At 38.1% G+C, this 14,189-nt stretch overlaps 2 protein-coding genes across 3 annotated transcripts; one reads left to right on the forward strand and one right to left on the reverse strand.

Annotated features, from left to right (window-relative positions):
* Nucleotides 1-1,149: 1,149 nt before the first annotated feature.
* Nucleotides 1,150-7,569, reverse strand: LOC764303 (zinc finger protein 622). Of its 2 annotated transcripts, none has more exons than XM_001200563.4 (6): nt 7,499-7,569; nt 5,073-5,837; nt 4,291-4,453; nt 3,716-3,861; nt 2,913-3,053; nt 1,150-2,499 (listed from the first exon to the last, which is right to left on the reverse strand). In XM_001200563.4, exons 2-6 carry the CDS (start codon nt 5,806-5,808, stop codon nt 2,372-2,374), a joined length of 1,314 nt encoding a protein of 437 aa, XP_001200563.1. In that variant the 5' UTR covers nt 5,809-5,837; nt 7,499-7,569; the 3' UTR covers nt 1,150-2,371. The 2 variants fall into 2 exon arrangements, with proteins under 2 accessions (XP_001200563.1, XP_011660892.1); XM_011662590.2 differs by having other exon boundaries at nt 7,508-7,558.
* Nucleotides 7,570-10,478: 2,909 nt separating this feature from the next.
* On the forward strand, nt 10,479-14,018 carry LOC584560 (60S ribosomal protein L37a). Its single transcript, XM_784419.5, has 4 exons — nt 10,479-10,542; nt 12,093-12,221; nt 12,907-12,989; nt 13,617-14,018. The coding sequence occupies exons 1-4, from the start codon at nt 10,540-10,542 to the stop codon at nt 13,678-13,680; spliced, it is 279 nt and encodes a 92-aa protein (XP_789512.3). The 5' UTR covers nt 10,479-10,539; the 3' UTR covers nt 13,681-14,018.
* Nucleotides 14,019-14,189: the final 171 nt, after the last annotated feature.

Below are 14,189 nucleotides of genomic sequence, written 5' to 3' on the forward strand. Positions count from 1 at the left end.
AAAGAGGTGAATGTTGTTTTAAAAGGAAACAAGAGGGGGCAGATGAGCTGAAATTTTATGCGGATATTGAATAGCTGCATTTCAAATAATTGTTCAGTCATTATCTGCAGATCTTTTCATCATCCTTTTCAAGCATGGCTACCACATGAATTACATAAAGTTTAATTTGTGAACACTCACCAACCATGAAAACGTACACAGAAATTTACTTTGTAATCATTAGCAATACATAAATGCTTATCACAAACTGTGCCTTATGAATCAAATAATAGATAGTATTTCTATAACAGTAGAATTTGCCCTGAAAATTCAGCCAATAACTAAAGATCATTTTTGCCTGTGGTGGCTTGTGAATTTTTATGCAAATAGTAAAGCATGGCGATTGCACTTGGTTAAGATGTAGAATAATGTTGATAAAAGATTCTATTTTTGTGACAGAAAGTACTCAGAAATTCTGAATATTGTAGTACGTTATCTGTGCATTTGAAAAAAGTGCAAAGCACAAGGAAATGTAGTGATGTGAAACATTTATTTGGAAAGTGTAAATTCCAGCTAGCTAGCTAGCAATTACACAGAATTTATGTTGATATTGTAGGAAATACACTGAAATATTGCTACATTACTAATCAATGTTGAAAGTTTCTTGAATGATTCAGAATCAAATTATGTACTGGTAGATGATAATTTTTGCAAATTCTCATGCCTTATGTCAGTAAGCACATTTGCTCCTTATCCACTCTCTCTGTCCATCTCTCTCTCTCTCTCTCTTGTTTTTTCTTCTTCTTGCCATGTATTGTTTATATTTTTGCTTGGAATATTGCATTTTGAAATATCAATCTACCCTACAGCCAGGATGATATACATGTAATAACAGCTTTAAACAAGTGCCTGTTTCCTCTAGCAAAAGTGCTATACAAGTCCATACCGTATGTTGTTAACATACAAAATTGTATATGTTTGTTGTGTGCTTGTAAAGTATTATTTGACTTCTGGTATTATATGTTAAATATTATGTTCCGTTTGTCTTAAACCATTTTGATTTGTTTATTTACTACATTTTGTATTTGTAATGTTTGCAATGTACAAATTACTTAATACACAGATTATGCAAGCCTTTGAGCTACAGAAATAAACTATTTATGAATACAATTTTTTGTTTAATTGGTATTATTTATTGTTGTATCTACATACTTAAGACATACTGGTCATAGATTTGTAAAATGGGAAATTATAATCACATCCATGTACTTACACACACACACACAAATATTTACTCTGATATTTTTTTTAATCAAGCAGCACTTTCACAACATCTTTTTATATTTGTTATAAAGTAGATTTCCTTTTTAAAAGGTACATTCCTTGGTTAGATAGCAGATTGTACCAAACATTATATTTTAAGATGTCGAGTTACACATTAATCTATCCCTACTTAAAAAGCATATTGAAAAGGTTCAGGTATGAAGATGAGCATTCTTAAAGCTCTGGAGAAAAGGAGAATCTTGAATAATGATCTCAATTTTTTTTATTTGGCATTTTTAATCAATTATTCATATACATGTATCCACTCCTACATGAAGGTCAGAAAAGTCAGACAAAAATTATTTTTCCATAACTTTAAGTAGACCAACAGAAGGATGATGGAATCCAACCCCTGATGCTACATGATTCCATTATGGCTTTCCTGAACTCTCCTCTGCCAACAAATTTATGTAAATTTATCATTATCATTATCATAGTCTGGTTTGAGTTTCACGTCATTGTTTTATTATTAAATGCCTTCCACAGGAATAAAGTTCACAATGCTTTTATCCATTTCTAAATTAGAAAAACTACAATTAGCCATTTAGAGTCCAAAACATGTACAAATGTCTTGGGCAGGATACACCGCCTACAGCAAGGACCCGAATCATACAAATAATGATGTTCAAAAGACAGGACGTACAAATGTATGTGTACAAATCAAGGGTATATGCAGTCAAACTTGCCTTCACAACCACCTGTATAAAAAGACCACGTGTCTATAAATACACTTTTTGTTTCCCTTGAAAAGTGTTTGTCATTGCATCTCGTATTAAAGCTAGGAACCTACACAGATAGACCACCTGCTTACAAAGACTACTTTTCTTGTCTCCCTTGAGTGGTCTTTATATACAGGTTCAACTGGAATATAAAGTACAATCAAACCTGCCATTAGAGGCTAATCAAGGGAAACGCACAAATTGAATACTGTAGACAAATGGTCATTCTGGACAGGTTCTACAACACAGGTTCTCTTGTAAACAATCAGTAAAGGGACCGCTATAGACAGGTGGCCTCTACAAAGAGGTGGTCATGAAGAACAAGTTTAACAGTAACTGTGAAAGGAGGTCTATATTGGGTTCTGGCAGCGGAAATACGTCTGGAATTTGTTGGCCCTGACTCCGAGTGAGAGATGCTTCTTACTGCGGAACTTCTGAACGTAGCGGAGGTCTCGAATCATCTTCTCTGACGCTTCACCTGAAAAAGGAGAGAGAGAAAAGAGGCATGTTATAAAAGATGTACTATTGAAAGACACTATCTAAACAAAATTTCAAAGACATATTAAAGCCTATCTGCACTAGTACACTGTCATTGTATTGAATCATTGAATCACAAAGAAGTAATTTTGGGTTGCGGTAACATTGAAACAATTTTTGTTGTTATTGAATATATAAACAATTTGATTATAATCATAACTCATACATATCTGGTCTGATTTGATCACTATTAATCACGGGAACGGGACGTACAGACGTACATACGGACGGACGGACAACCCCAAAACATAATGCCTCCGGCTACTTTGTACCAGAGGCATAACAAAATATATTGGATTTGCCCTAAAGCCTCTGATAGAGAGATAACTATTAGCTTTAGAACAGGATGTTCACCTTTGAGACCATGCCAGCCGAGGGCCTTATACTGTGTCATCAATCTACCAATGAGGGCGGGATTCTTCTTGGCGACTCGTCTCTCTAGGGGAAGGTTCTGCTTGTAATACTTGCTCAGCTCTCTGTGACCAATCTTGATTCCTGCAATTCAAACATGGAAATGGCCAACATGGACATTTTATTATCATTAAATCAGTGATGGCATCAGTTGTTCAATGATGAATCTCACAATTGCATGTAGGCATAAATCCATCTCGTGGGTCACCAGCAGGCCTCCACATACCCCAAAACCTTGAATCTTACTTCTCAAAAAGACAAATCAATGAATGACATATATCCTGAAGGATGCTCAAAGGGTATATAGAGTATTACTTTTATCCTGGTTTAATTTAGCTGCCATACAACTTCAAGGACTTTAAGCGAACAAGGAACTTCTTCCAACAGATATAGAATTTGATATGAGGATTCTCTGATACTTCATTGGACCTAACTAAATGAAACTCTGTGTGATAGACCTGCGCAAGAAAACACAAGAAGGGAGTCTTTATAGATTGGTGGTCTTTATGTACAACTTCCTCCCTAAATGAAATACAGGCTTCAATGAGATATTCTATCGATGGGGAACCAAACCATGTGGTTGTTATAGACAGGTGGTCACTCAAACTTAACTGAACTTACTAAGGTTGTTTTATAACCTTATTAAAGAAATACAATAAAATAATTCAGTGCTATCACCAGAGGGCAGCATAAGCTCACACCACTCCTTCTTTATCCCGAAAGATAAGATGGCTCTGCACACTTACCAGAGGGCAGTGTAAGCTCAAACCCTTCCTCCTTCATCTCACAGCTGCCTAAGTCCATCTCTTCTTCTTCATCTTCCTCCTCGCCATCCTTCACCTCTCCTCCTACCGCTCCTCCGTTCTTTGCATCAAAGTCTGGATAACTTTTCCTGGTGGTTAAAAATGAACATGACAATTATTTATCACATGAACAGATCCAATCTATCAACAACAACAAATTGTTTTGACCAGTGTATTCAGGATTGTGTGCTGGTATCTATGCTTGAAATTTCAGCATAAAAATTATTTTGGTAAAGAGATTATATGCATTCTGAATAAAGATGACAGTAACACGAGAGTAGACAAGTCGACACACACATAGTTTTTGCACACATGGAAGTTAATAATAAATCTCTTCAAGAATGTTCATGCAGGTTATAATCGTGAAATCATTTTTTACCTTTAATTTGCTGTAAGTAATGATAATCTTTAATCATATGAATTACACCAAACCTGGAAATGCTAATTTATGAAGGCAAGTAATTTCTTTGATTTCATAAAACAAAATCAACATGATGAAAGGCAACCCAATTAATTACCTGAAGTCATAGAAATCTGAATATTCATAGATAGCGTCTCCTTCATAGAGCATCTTACTGTGGCCCTTATCTCTCATATGTCTCTGAACTGAGTCCAGGGAATAGAAGGCCTTTCCCTTGTTGTTACACCAAAGACACATGAAGTCACACCCAACCTTGACACCTAGGACAGGAAGAAATAACAGGAATTTTTAAAACCATATAACTCTTGAAAATATAAAAAACCCTTTGAGAAGACAAGATATGTCAGGAGGGTATTTCTCAGCTATCCATTGAAAAGTGGGAGAAAAGTCCAAATTTTTGTTTGCAGATAACTGTAATTTTACCAATTTGCAATGAAAAGTGAACGTCAGTGTTTATAGTTTTTACTTGGAATAGAGCGGTCTCTCTCTCTAGAACTTTATGCTCAAATCATTTCCTGCTCCGAAAAATATCTTTGGCTAGTCACTGCACTGGATTGATCCAATTTTAATGATCAAATAGAAAATTGTCAAATAAAGACATACATAAAAACACAAGTATAAAAGTATAAAGTAGGGTAAAGTAAGGTATTCTAAAGAAGATTAGAAAAGATTCAAGAACAGGTATGGTCACACCCTTCCCCGGCTAAACACAGGTTACAATTCAATTTTACTTATCTTATTTCATGTCTTTAGAAGTTTAGATATCAATGGAGCATAACAGACTTCCTATTTAATACTTTTCAAAGTCGTACCATTTAACATAAAAGTCTTTGTCAATTGTTAACTCACATTATAAAGCAGCTGTTTTATTATTCTTACCAAGATATGTCAACAGTTCTTCCATGTCTACAATGAATTCAACATTGGGCAGAAAGAAGCTATGAGACACGGTCATGTGATGAAGGTTCTTTTCTATCGACGACGACGATCGACTGCAGAAGAGACAATCTGATGGTGGTATCTCTTCTCCTTCAACATCCTCCCACTCTGCTTCCCTCTCCTCATCGTCCATGACTTCATCATCGTCCGCCTGAGCAGGTACTGCAGGCTTGTTCCCCTTTCTGGAACTGGACGATGATGACGATGGTGATGATGATGATGCAGCATTGTCTTCAATCTTCAATTCTTTCTTCTTCTCGGCGCCTTCCCTCATCATCTTCTGTCCTTCATACGCATCAACCTTTGCCTGATCGCGCTTGTTCTTTTCATTCTTGACGGAGACTTCATCGCCGTTGTCTGCACTGGAAGCTGCTTTTATCTTAGCCTCTGCTTCTTTGTGCTTCTTGGACCCTAAGTGGTTTGTGTAGGCATTCTCTGTGCCAAAGTGCTTCCCACAAACGCCACATCTCGTAGACGTGTCTCGCGCTTCCTCTGCGGTCTTGGACTGCTGGGCAAGCAGCCGCTGCTTGAATTCGACGGCAGTGACAGGGGGCAGCTCAGCGACCTTACGCTTGAGGTTGTAGCGATGCCAGTCTGACTTGTAGTGGGCCCTCTGGAGGTCCATACTGGCGAATGCTACTCGGCACGAGATGCATGTGAATACCGGAGCTGACATGGTACTTGTATTGTAGCTCAGCCTGGTATCTGTACAAAAGAAATGTAAAAAATTGTGAAAACTGTAAAGTTTAGTCTTTAGACTTCTATCTTGCTCATCATCAATTCTTCAGGGTCAATAATAAATTGTTGCACAACACCAACACTAGTTCTATAGATTTAACCACTGGTTGCATGCATATTACTGGGTCTGCATTGCACCCAGCCCAGACCAAGCTTATTTTTACTTGCACCGGTAGGGACTGGTGGTCCGATAATAAGGCTCGTCGGCATAAACAAGGATTATCTTCGTAAACATGCCCTAAAAAAAAAGGATCGTCTGCTATTTCGCAGACGATTCCTAGAGTAAAGTACCCGGTAATCGGTCAGCTCCGGTTTTCGGCCAATTGGTTGGATACATGGTAAAATCACTTTAAAATACATCGCATAATAGCATAACACATATCCCACACATACCATACCATGCCAGTGTCACTGAAGAACCACATTTGCAATGAAAAATATATCCTAAAATATCACATTTTAGCGATGTAATCGGCGGTCCCGCTACCCAAATCTGAAAAATCGAGTTTCTTACGCGTGTATGTAAGAAATATGGGTACCATAAAATGAGCTTTATTTCAAGTATTTTTCAGATATAGAGCCCGATTTTGTGCTGGTCGCAAGCTCAAAAGTATCTCATCGCATGTATTAAATCAATGCAGCCGCACACCGCGACGCACACACGATATGTCTGTCTAATTCAGATTCCAACTTCCGATCACCGCTGTGCCTGTATTCGGCCAGGCGAGCACCCGGGAGCTCCGGCGTGGGATACCTGCTCCGCCCGGTGGTGCTATACATCAGCGCAGAAACGCACAGCGCGCGCGAGCGCTTCCTATTGACTTTGTACATGCGGCCGTAAACTGAAACGCTCGGCCGATAACCGGCTCCAAAACAGTGAAAATTGAAATGAATATTGTCATGGCAATTCGTGATTTTTTTTTGGGATTCTTTTTTTGTTTAAATAATAATAATATTTGCTTCATGATTTGAACAAGAAATGATAATAAATAGGAAGTAAAGAGTCCAATAAATAGGATTTTGTCTTAAGTGGCCGAAAACCGGGTACTTTACTCTATAACCGATCCGCGTGTTGGTGATGCGAAATATAGATTCCACAATAATTTTCGTCATGCATTTCACATCGACTTTGTACAGAGACTTTCACGTTATGAGCGATAAATCCTCGGAAGACGGACAACTCATAATAGTAGACAGTAAACTGGGGGCATTTATTACGTTTTAATCTGTTTTTCGCATTGCCAGCGCACGGATCGGGAACCCGAAACCCACAGAGCGCCGAAGAAAAAAGTCAGCGAAAGTGCGGACAATCCTTATTTTTTGGAACGCAATTTGTCCGCGTTTACGACTCCAAGGATTTCCTCGTTTATGCGAACGATCCTCATTCTCGGACCAGCCCCCCTACTGTTCATGATTCTTTTGGCATTTTGCAGTTTCTGCAAATCACCGTCCGAAATAACTCACTCCTTTTGCTCATCATCTCATTCATTGTTTCACTCATCTTCATTAATTTCATCGTGTCGATAATTGAAAAATCCACAAAATAATTAGTCTACGACTCAACCAACTTTCAATGACTTTCTAGTTTCTCTCTGACTCTGACTCTGTTTCTTAATCTAATTCCTTACCTCACTCACGAAAATCAAGATAGGTAGGCAAAAAATGACGTAGAGACTGTGTCCGGTCCGAGACTCAGAGAACTTCGGCGACGTGTGTTGAGGTCTAATAAAGTGGCGTGTGTGTTGTTTACTACGTTGTACATAGGCGCATGCATAGTGCATATGCGGTGATTGCACAATATAGCGCAAGAGGTTTGCGACAACTCGACCTATACCAAAACCGGGTAGATATTTTTGCGGCCTCTCTATTTAGTATACCGATATAATCTTTCTTGACACTGGTGACGAAGATCGTCGGGTTTTGAAATTGTTCCTTTATTTATTTATTCATGTTCAGTTTTATCCAGTCAAGGGAGCTACTGTCCAAGAGCAAGATTCTAGAGGGTCCTTGATATAAAAACAATACAAACAATGTATGGAAAGAAGAAAAAAACATGCACCCTTGTATCAAGTTGGGCCTTCATCAACTTGGCTTCTGGTGATTCGAGAATAGTGACAGGCTAGTTTAACAGCTACAGAAAAGGAAGACGGATATGTTTGTGGAAAAATACGAGAAAGGATATGAAGAGTAGATGACAACTATTTATGTAAGTTGTAGTTTTATTTTAAAAGCGAATAATTGACAGTTTCATATCCGATCTCGATCCACAATGGCCCTCACAGAGTTTAATGGAAGTTCGGCTGGGGGGGGGGATCGAGGGTATACGCGAAATGGATACTGAATTTTAAAAAAAGCAAAACGATAGGAAGAGGATCGGAGAATCAATGCCAGGGTGACTCGGAAAATAATTTAGACCACAAAATATACAGTTCCTCAGGTAGACAAAGAAACATCCCTTCACTGCTATCATGTAAAAATGTGTAGAACAGGTGTCACAAGCATATTCATCTGTTCTACACATTTTACATAATAGCAGTGAAGGGATGTTCCTTTGTCTACCTTGAGGAACTGTATATTTTGTCCTCTTTCTTTGTCCGTCATGTTCATAGTGAGATGAAGCTTTATCTTCTCTCAAACCAAGGACAATGAATGACCACCCAAAAAACACAACAAGAGAACAAAACACCAACAACACCACAAGTTCATACGCAAATGAGTGCAGTAAGTTTCGTTTTCATATCGCTGACTCTCGATTTGTCTCCTCTCCCCCCCCCCTTTCTCTCTCTCTCCCTCTCTCTCTCTCTCTCTCTCTCTCTGATCTCTCTGCTCACCATGGACCTTCATGCTCTCACCCTGGACTCACTCACCCTTTCGCTCACCCCTCCCCAAAGACGTCAGTCCCTCTCTCTCTCTCCCTCTCTCTCTCTCTTCTCTCACCTCTCACCTCTTCACTCATCCCCTCTTTCCTGCTTTCTCTTTCTCACTCTCTTTCTCTCTCTCTCTCTCTCTCTCTCTCTCTCTCTCTTTCTCTCTCTCTCTCTCTCTCTCTCTCTCTCTCTCTCTTTCTCTCTCTCTCTCTTTCTCTCTCCCTCTCATTATCTCTCTCATAACCCATGTGCATGATTCATGGCTGATAGCTTTCCAAAATGTGTCCTCTCATTGGCTTATCATATTAAAGGTGCACGTCAGTAACATGTTATTTAATGACCGCCAGTCATTCGGGTACTATAGTGCTCCTTAACTCTTCCACAGTTATTGTTGTTTTATTTGTTCTCATAAACCCAAATAACGGATTGATAATACAACGAAAAAGTGACAATTTATAGGAAGTCAGTCAGTGAAGGAATTTCTATAAAGTAATTTACTTAATATATCTAGAAATATTAGAATTTCCACAAACTTTACAAATTATAATCAAAAGTAAATCGTGGAAAAGACGTGTTACAATAAAGTGCTGTTCATCAAAGGGAAATCATTGGTCGCGTACCACTCTAGAGCAGACAAATCAGAAAAGTTTTAATGAAATTGTACACAAAATAAGAAACGGATATGAATTTTTGAAAGTTTTAACCAATGTATAGGGTCTTCGAATCGATTAAATCCGGTAATATCTCTGTAATGTAGTGGCGGGAAACTTTCCCATTGTCAACACACAAAATGTCTAAAATTTCAAATTTGCAAAAAGTATGATTCAGGAATCAGGAGGGTCTTTTCAGTCTTTAGAGGACCTAATGCAATCCATGATCTATGTAGAACGCGGCAATGGAGAAGGCACTTGTAGGAGGAAGGAAATTGGTGATATTTTGATTTGTACAAATGATTTTTGTACACGACAGACGAGAGAGTTATCCGTGAATGACCACTGCCAATTTGTGGCATATAATATAGACTCCGTGGTCCCATATTTCAAACTTTCATAACTTACTTATTGTCCTATTTGCTGCAAACTTTCGCCATCGATCCCGGTTGTTTCTTTCATGTGAATGAACTTATCATAAGGGTTTCCCTTTATTGAACATTTAGTTTAATTTTCATGTAAATGGGGTGCAAGGCAGATCTGGAAAATTCAGTTCCGTGGGTACAAATCGTGGTTTTTGTTGTTCATTCAATTATGAATATTTACGACTGTGCGATATGACGATACGCCTATACTGAGCCCCCCCCCCCCCCCCACCACCACCACCATTTGCTTTTCGGAGGGGAAGTTGTATGGAGGCCTATATCAGGTGAGAATACTTAAAATAGTGGCAGCAATCATTATTTCCTATTTAAAGAAAATACTAGTGTAGAGGTCTATCGACTTTTAATTAACAAATCAAATGATTTAGGATTACACCCAAAATTATATTGTGGGATAGAAATAGGGCCGGGTTTTTGTAAGAGGCGATTTTCTTAAAGGCCGATGCGTTTGAAACTCCTTATGCTGCCAATTTCTCTTCTGTTGCAAATATCATGTATGTACGATGGAATTTTCAATACAATTTTACGTTTGTGATTTTTTAATAAATACGCAATATTAATGATAATAAATCAATGATTTATGAAAATATATAATTCATCGGTTATAATCTTTTTTAAATAATTTTTTTAATTATTTAAACAAAATTTCAATTTACAGCAGTGTGACCAAGGGTAAGTCTCTTCGGCTAAACTCCGCAAATTGCTCAAAATGGTCAGTACGCAACCCCAACAATATCCTTAAAAATCTCCGATTTTCGCCCCCAAAGATATGAATCAACAATATGTACATGTTATAAATGAATTGTTTATTAGATGTATTACATAATAAAATCCATGATCTAAGTTAGAAGTGATATTTATGGCATAATCTGTACCGGCTTGACACAGCTCCGCTTACGTATGTAAGATGAATAACACTAGCAGTAAACTAAACTACTAAAGTCATAAGATTTTCTTTTTTAACCTGTCCTTGATAATAACAGAGATCCTATCATATGAAATCAATATGGTCTTAATTTGTTAGGAGTATTTTAGCCATTGATTAGTCTGAATGGTATGATGAGGTGAATGAAAGACGAAAAAAAGTGTTGAGTAAAATTTGCCGTGTTTGTGTGCATACGCGTCTCGTAATACGTGGGACTGGATTGTATAAATGGGGGAGGGGGGGGGGGGGGGGTGCGGCGCTAGTTCCGAATCATATCCAGACTTTGAACCGTAACTGTGGCGTGGAACTACCCTACTAAAACATACCAAAAATGAACTAAATCTTCATCAATTGTTCAAATAATGGTCATGATTTAAAACTTTAATTTATTGGTCGTGATTTTTCTTATCTGTTTCAACATGTCTAGCCTAGATCTAGATCTAGATCTAGGTCTAGGTCTAGACCTATTTTCTTATCTGTTTTGGAGTATTTTTCTTAGAAACAAAGACATTATGATTGTGATTACACTTTCTTAAACATTTTTTGGCAAACCGCTGCACAATACAATTGCTACCATACAGACGATAGGGTGCGAGCGCGCTTGCGTGAAGTTATCGACCGTAATGATGATTATTGTCATACTCAGTAGTAAGGACGCTGGTCGGAGAACGATCCTCATTCTTAGACCAGCGCGGCAGCGCCCTTACTGCTCAGAATGTGAATTACTTACAAAGTTGCATTTAATGAGGATCTGGGATAACAGTCGCTAACTTCATGCGCACGCCCACTCTCCACCGTCAGTACGGTATGCAGCTGTTTGCCGTAAAACCTGTGAGAAAGTGTTTGACGTAATGTCTTCGTTTAAGGACAAATTCAAACCAGTGGAAGTCAACTAAACTGCAGTCAATCTTTGAAATAATTTTTATTCAGTTCTAGTAGGTCTTGTTATAACAGATATAGTTAAAACAAGAAGTGCCTCAAAAAAGTAAAAAATCTTTGAGTGACCGGTTTTACCATACTCGTTTTCCCCAATAGACTGTAGTGTTATGAAAACCGTTTGGCAAACGGTTTTCAAAATTGTAATTCCAATCATAAATATCTTGATGATAAGACAGGCGATCGGCTTGTAAAAGTCATGGGGTTCCTGACTGACCTAAAGGTTTATAATTATGATTGCAGCATGAGCTAAATCACGGATTTTGTTTCACAATCTGAGACATAGTATTAGTTACCGGGTCCCTTTAAAAGTGTACTGTAACAGAAAAAAAAAGTTTGAAATTGTTTGCTTGTGCAATGTCATTGATAAATTCTCATATACATTTATATCTTTCTTCCAGGCCAAACGTACAAGGAAAGTAGGAATCACTGGAAAGTATGGAACCCGTTATGGTGCTTCCCTCCGTAAGATGGTGAAGAAGATTGAAATCTCCCAGCACGGCAAATGCACCTGTGTTTTCTGTGGAAAGGTAATTTCTCTCCTCACATTCAGGAGCTAAATCATCAATGTACTGATGCTCATTGATCTGTGTCTTGAAGACTTTCAAATATTTGGAAGAGAGGGTTTAGAAAAACATCTCCACCAAGTTAGAAAGGGAGCATATTTTGTACAGCAGAGACATTCATTTTGGAGGGAAGTTTGCAGTTGGGTGCCATCATCATAGTCATGACATACAGCATGCGCATGACCGATGAACATGGATTCATTTCCAAAGTTCTTTATAAAACACCCTACCGGTAGTCCAAAGTGATTTTCTCAAACCCCTGTATCACTTTCCAATCTCCTGGTAAGAGAAACAAAGGTGTGATATATTTTACTTGTTTAAGTAGGCAAGTGTTGGTGTTTTTTGGTAAAGACTTCCTTATAATCGTTCAACCCACTAACACTAAATGATAACTCAGATTTTTTTTCAAAGATTCTTGAATGTTTAGTTCTGCCATCATTTTTCTTCTTCATACCCAATAATTGTAATGCTTTTGGAAACGTTATCTATTTATGTGTATGATCATTCTCTGCAATTAAGTCTTTTTAATTCTAATGTGATTTTTTTCTTCTTCTATAAAGCAATAAACCATTCAGTCAAATCATATTTAGGTGTTGTAGTACCCTGTTGTTTCATATAAATCATCGAGCAATTTTGTTTGTTGTTGTAGGATTCCATGAAGCGTAAGGTCGTTGGCATCTGGCACTGCAAGATCTGCCGCAAGACTGTGGCTGGAGGTGCCTGGGTATACAGGTGAGTACAGGAGTCCTGGCAAGGATTTGCGAAATATGCTGGTGCAACCATTGACCAGCAGTTAATTTCCTACTCTTAAGTCCTCACTTCAACCCTGGACCTAACCCCAAATCCAAAGGCATCACCAATCCAACCCTTTATGACAAGGTAGCCAGTTTTCAGGCCCTAGCGAATTATTTTCAGACCATAGTTTAGGTTTTTTTTGTGTACAAAATAGCTCATTCTAGGTCATTTTAAGGACCTCTGATGATCTGATCAATTCTAACTGGCATCCCTGATGAGAATTTTCCTTATGTGTTGGTTCTTCTGAAGTTTGTCAGGAGGAAATGTGATGTTTATAAGACCCGTAACTCATAAGTGAAGTTTCCTCTCTTGATTATTGATAGCTTTTTATCAGGCGAATGCCTGAATGGTGTAGAATTCTCAATGAGAACTAAAAAACAGTTGGGTCTTTCCCCCTAAATATATTTAGTTATCCTTACTTGTTCCTCTGTTAAACTTTGCTTGTAACTAGCTAGTTTTTACCTATCCTGAAGACCATGAGTGAAAAAATGTGTGACTCTTGACTTCTCCATCACCTTTGATCACCTTTAAATATTATTATCTTTTCTCTTTTCCACCTTACAGCACCACAGCTGCTGCCACCGTCAGGTCCGTAGTACGTCGTCTCCGTGAAATGCAGGACATTTAGAATGGATTTCCTGTAAAACACAAACTCTTTCAAAACACTTCTTGTACAGCCAGTTATCAGTCTTCAGATTCCACCCAATCTGTCCTGAGATGCAGCCAAGTCAGATTTCCCTGGAGAATTCATGGAAGTTCCAAAAACAAGAGGGTTGCTTTGCACATCATGCCATCGCTATTGCATCAGGACTCTCGATCAACGTACTGTTGGACATTCAGGGAATGAGACCATCGTCATGGATCACTTTGATGAATCTGTCTTTGCTCTGAGCAAATCACAAAACTTTCAGTGCGCATTTTGAGCATGTGAGCCAACACAATAAAGCCAGCAAATTCCCACATAAATTGAAAGTGTCTTTGTTGTAGTTTGTACACGTTTTAAGTCCACCACCTACTATAAAATTGGACTTTTTTGGTATTTAGGTCATTTTTGTTTCATGCTTTTCTTTTGAAACTGTAATACTGCCCTTCACCAATGGTGTAACTATTACATACATAGAGGAATCAACAGTAACA

This window comes from Strongylocentrotus purpuratus, unplaced genomic scaffold (genome assembly GCF_000002235.5).
Source record: "Strongylocentrotus purpuratus isolate Spur 01 unplaced genomic scaffold, Spur_5.0 spur5_scaffold_19, whole genome shotgun sequence".
NCBI lineage: Eukaryota > Metazoa > Echinodermata > Echinoidea > Camarodonta > Strongylocentrotidae > Strongylocentrotus > Strongylocentrotus purpuratus.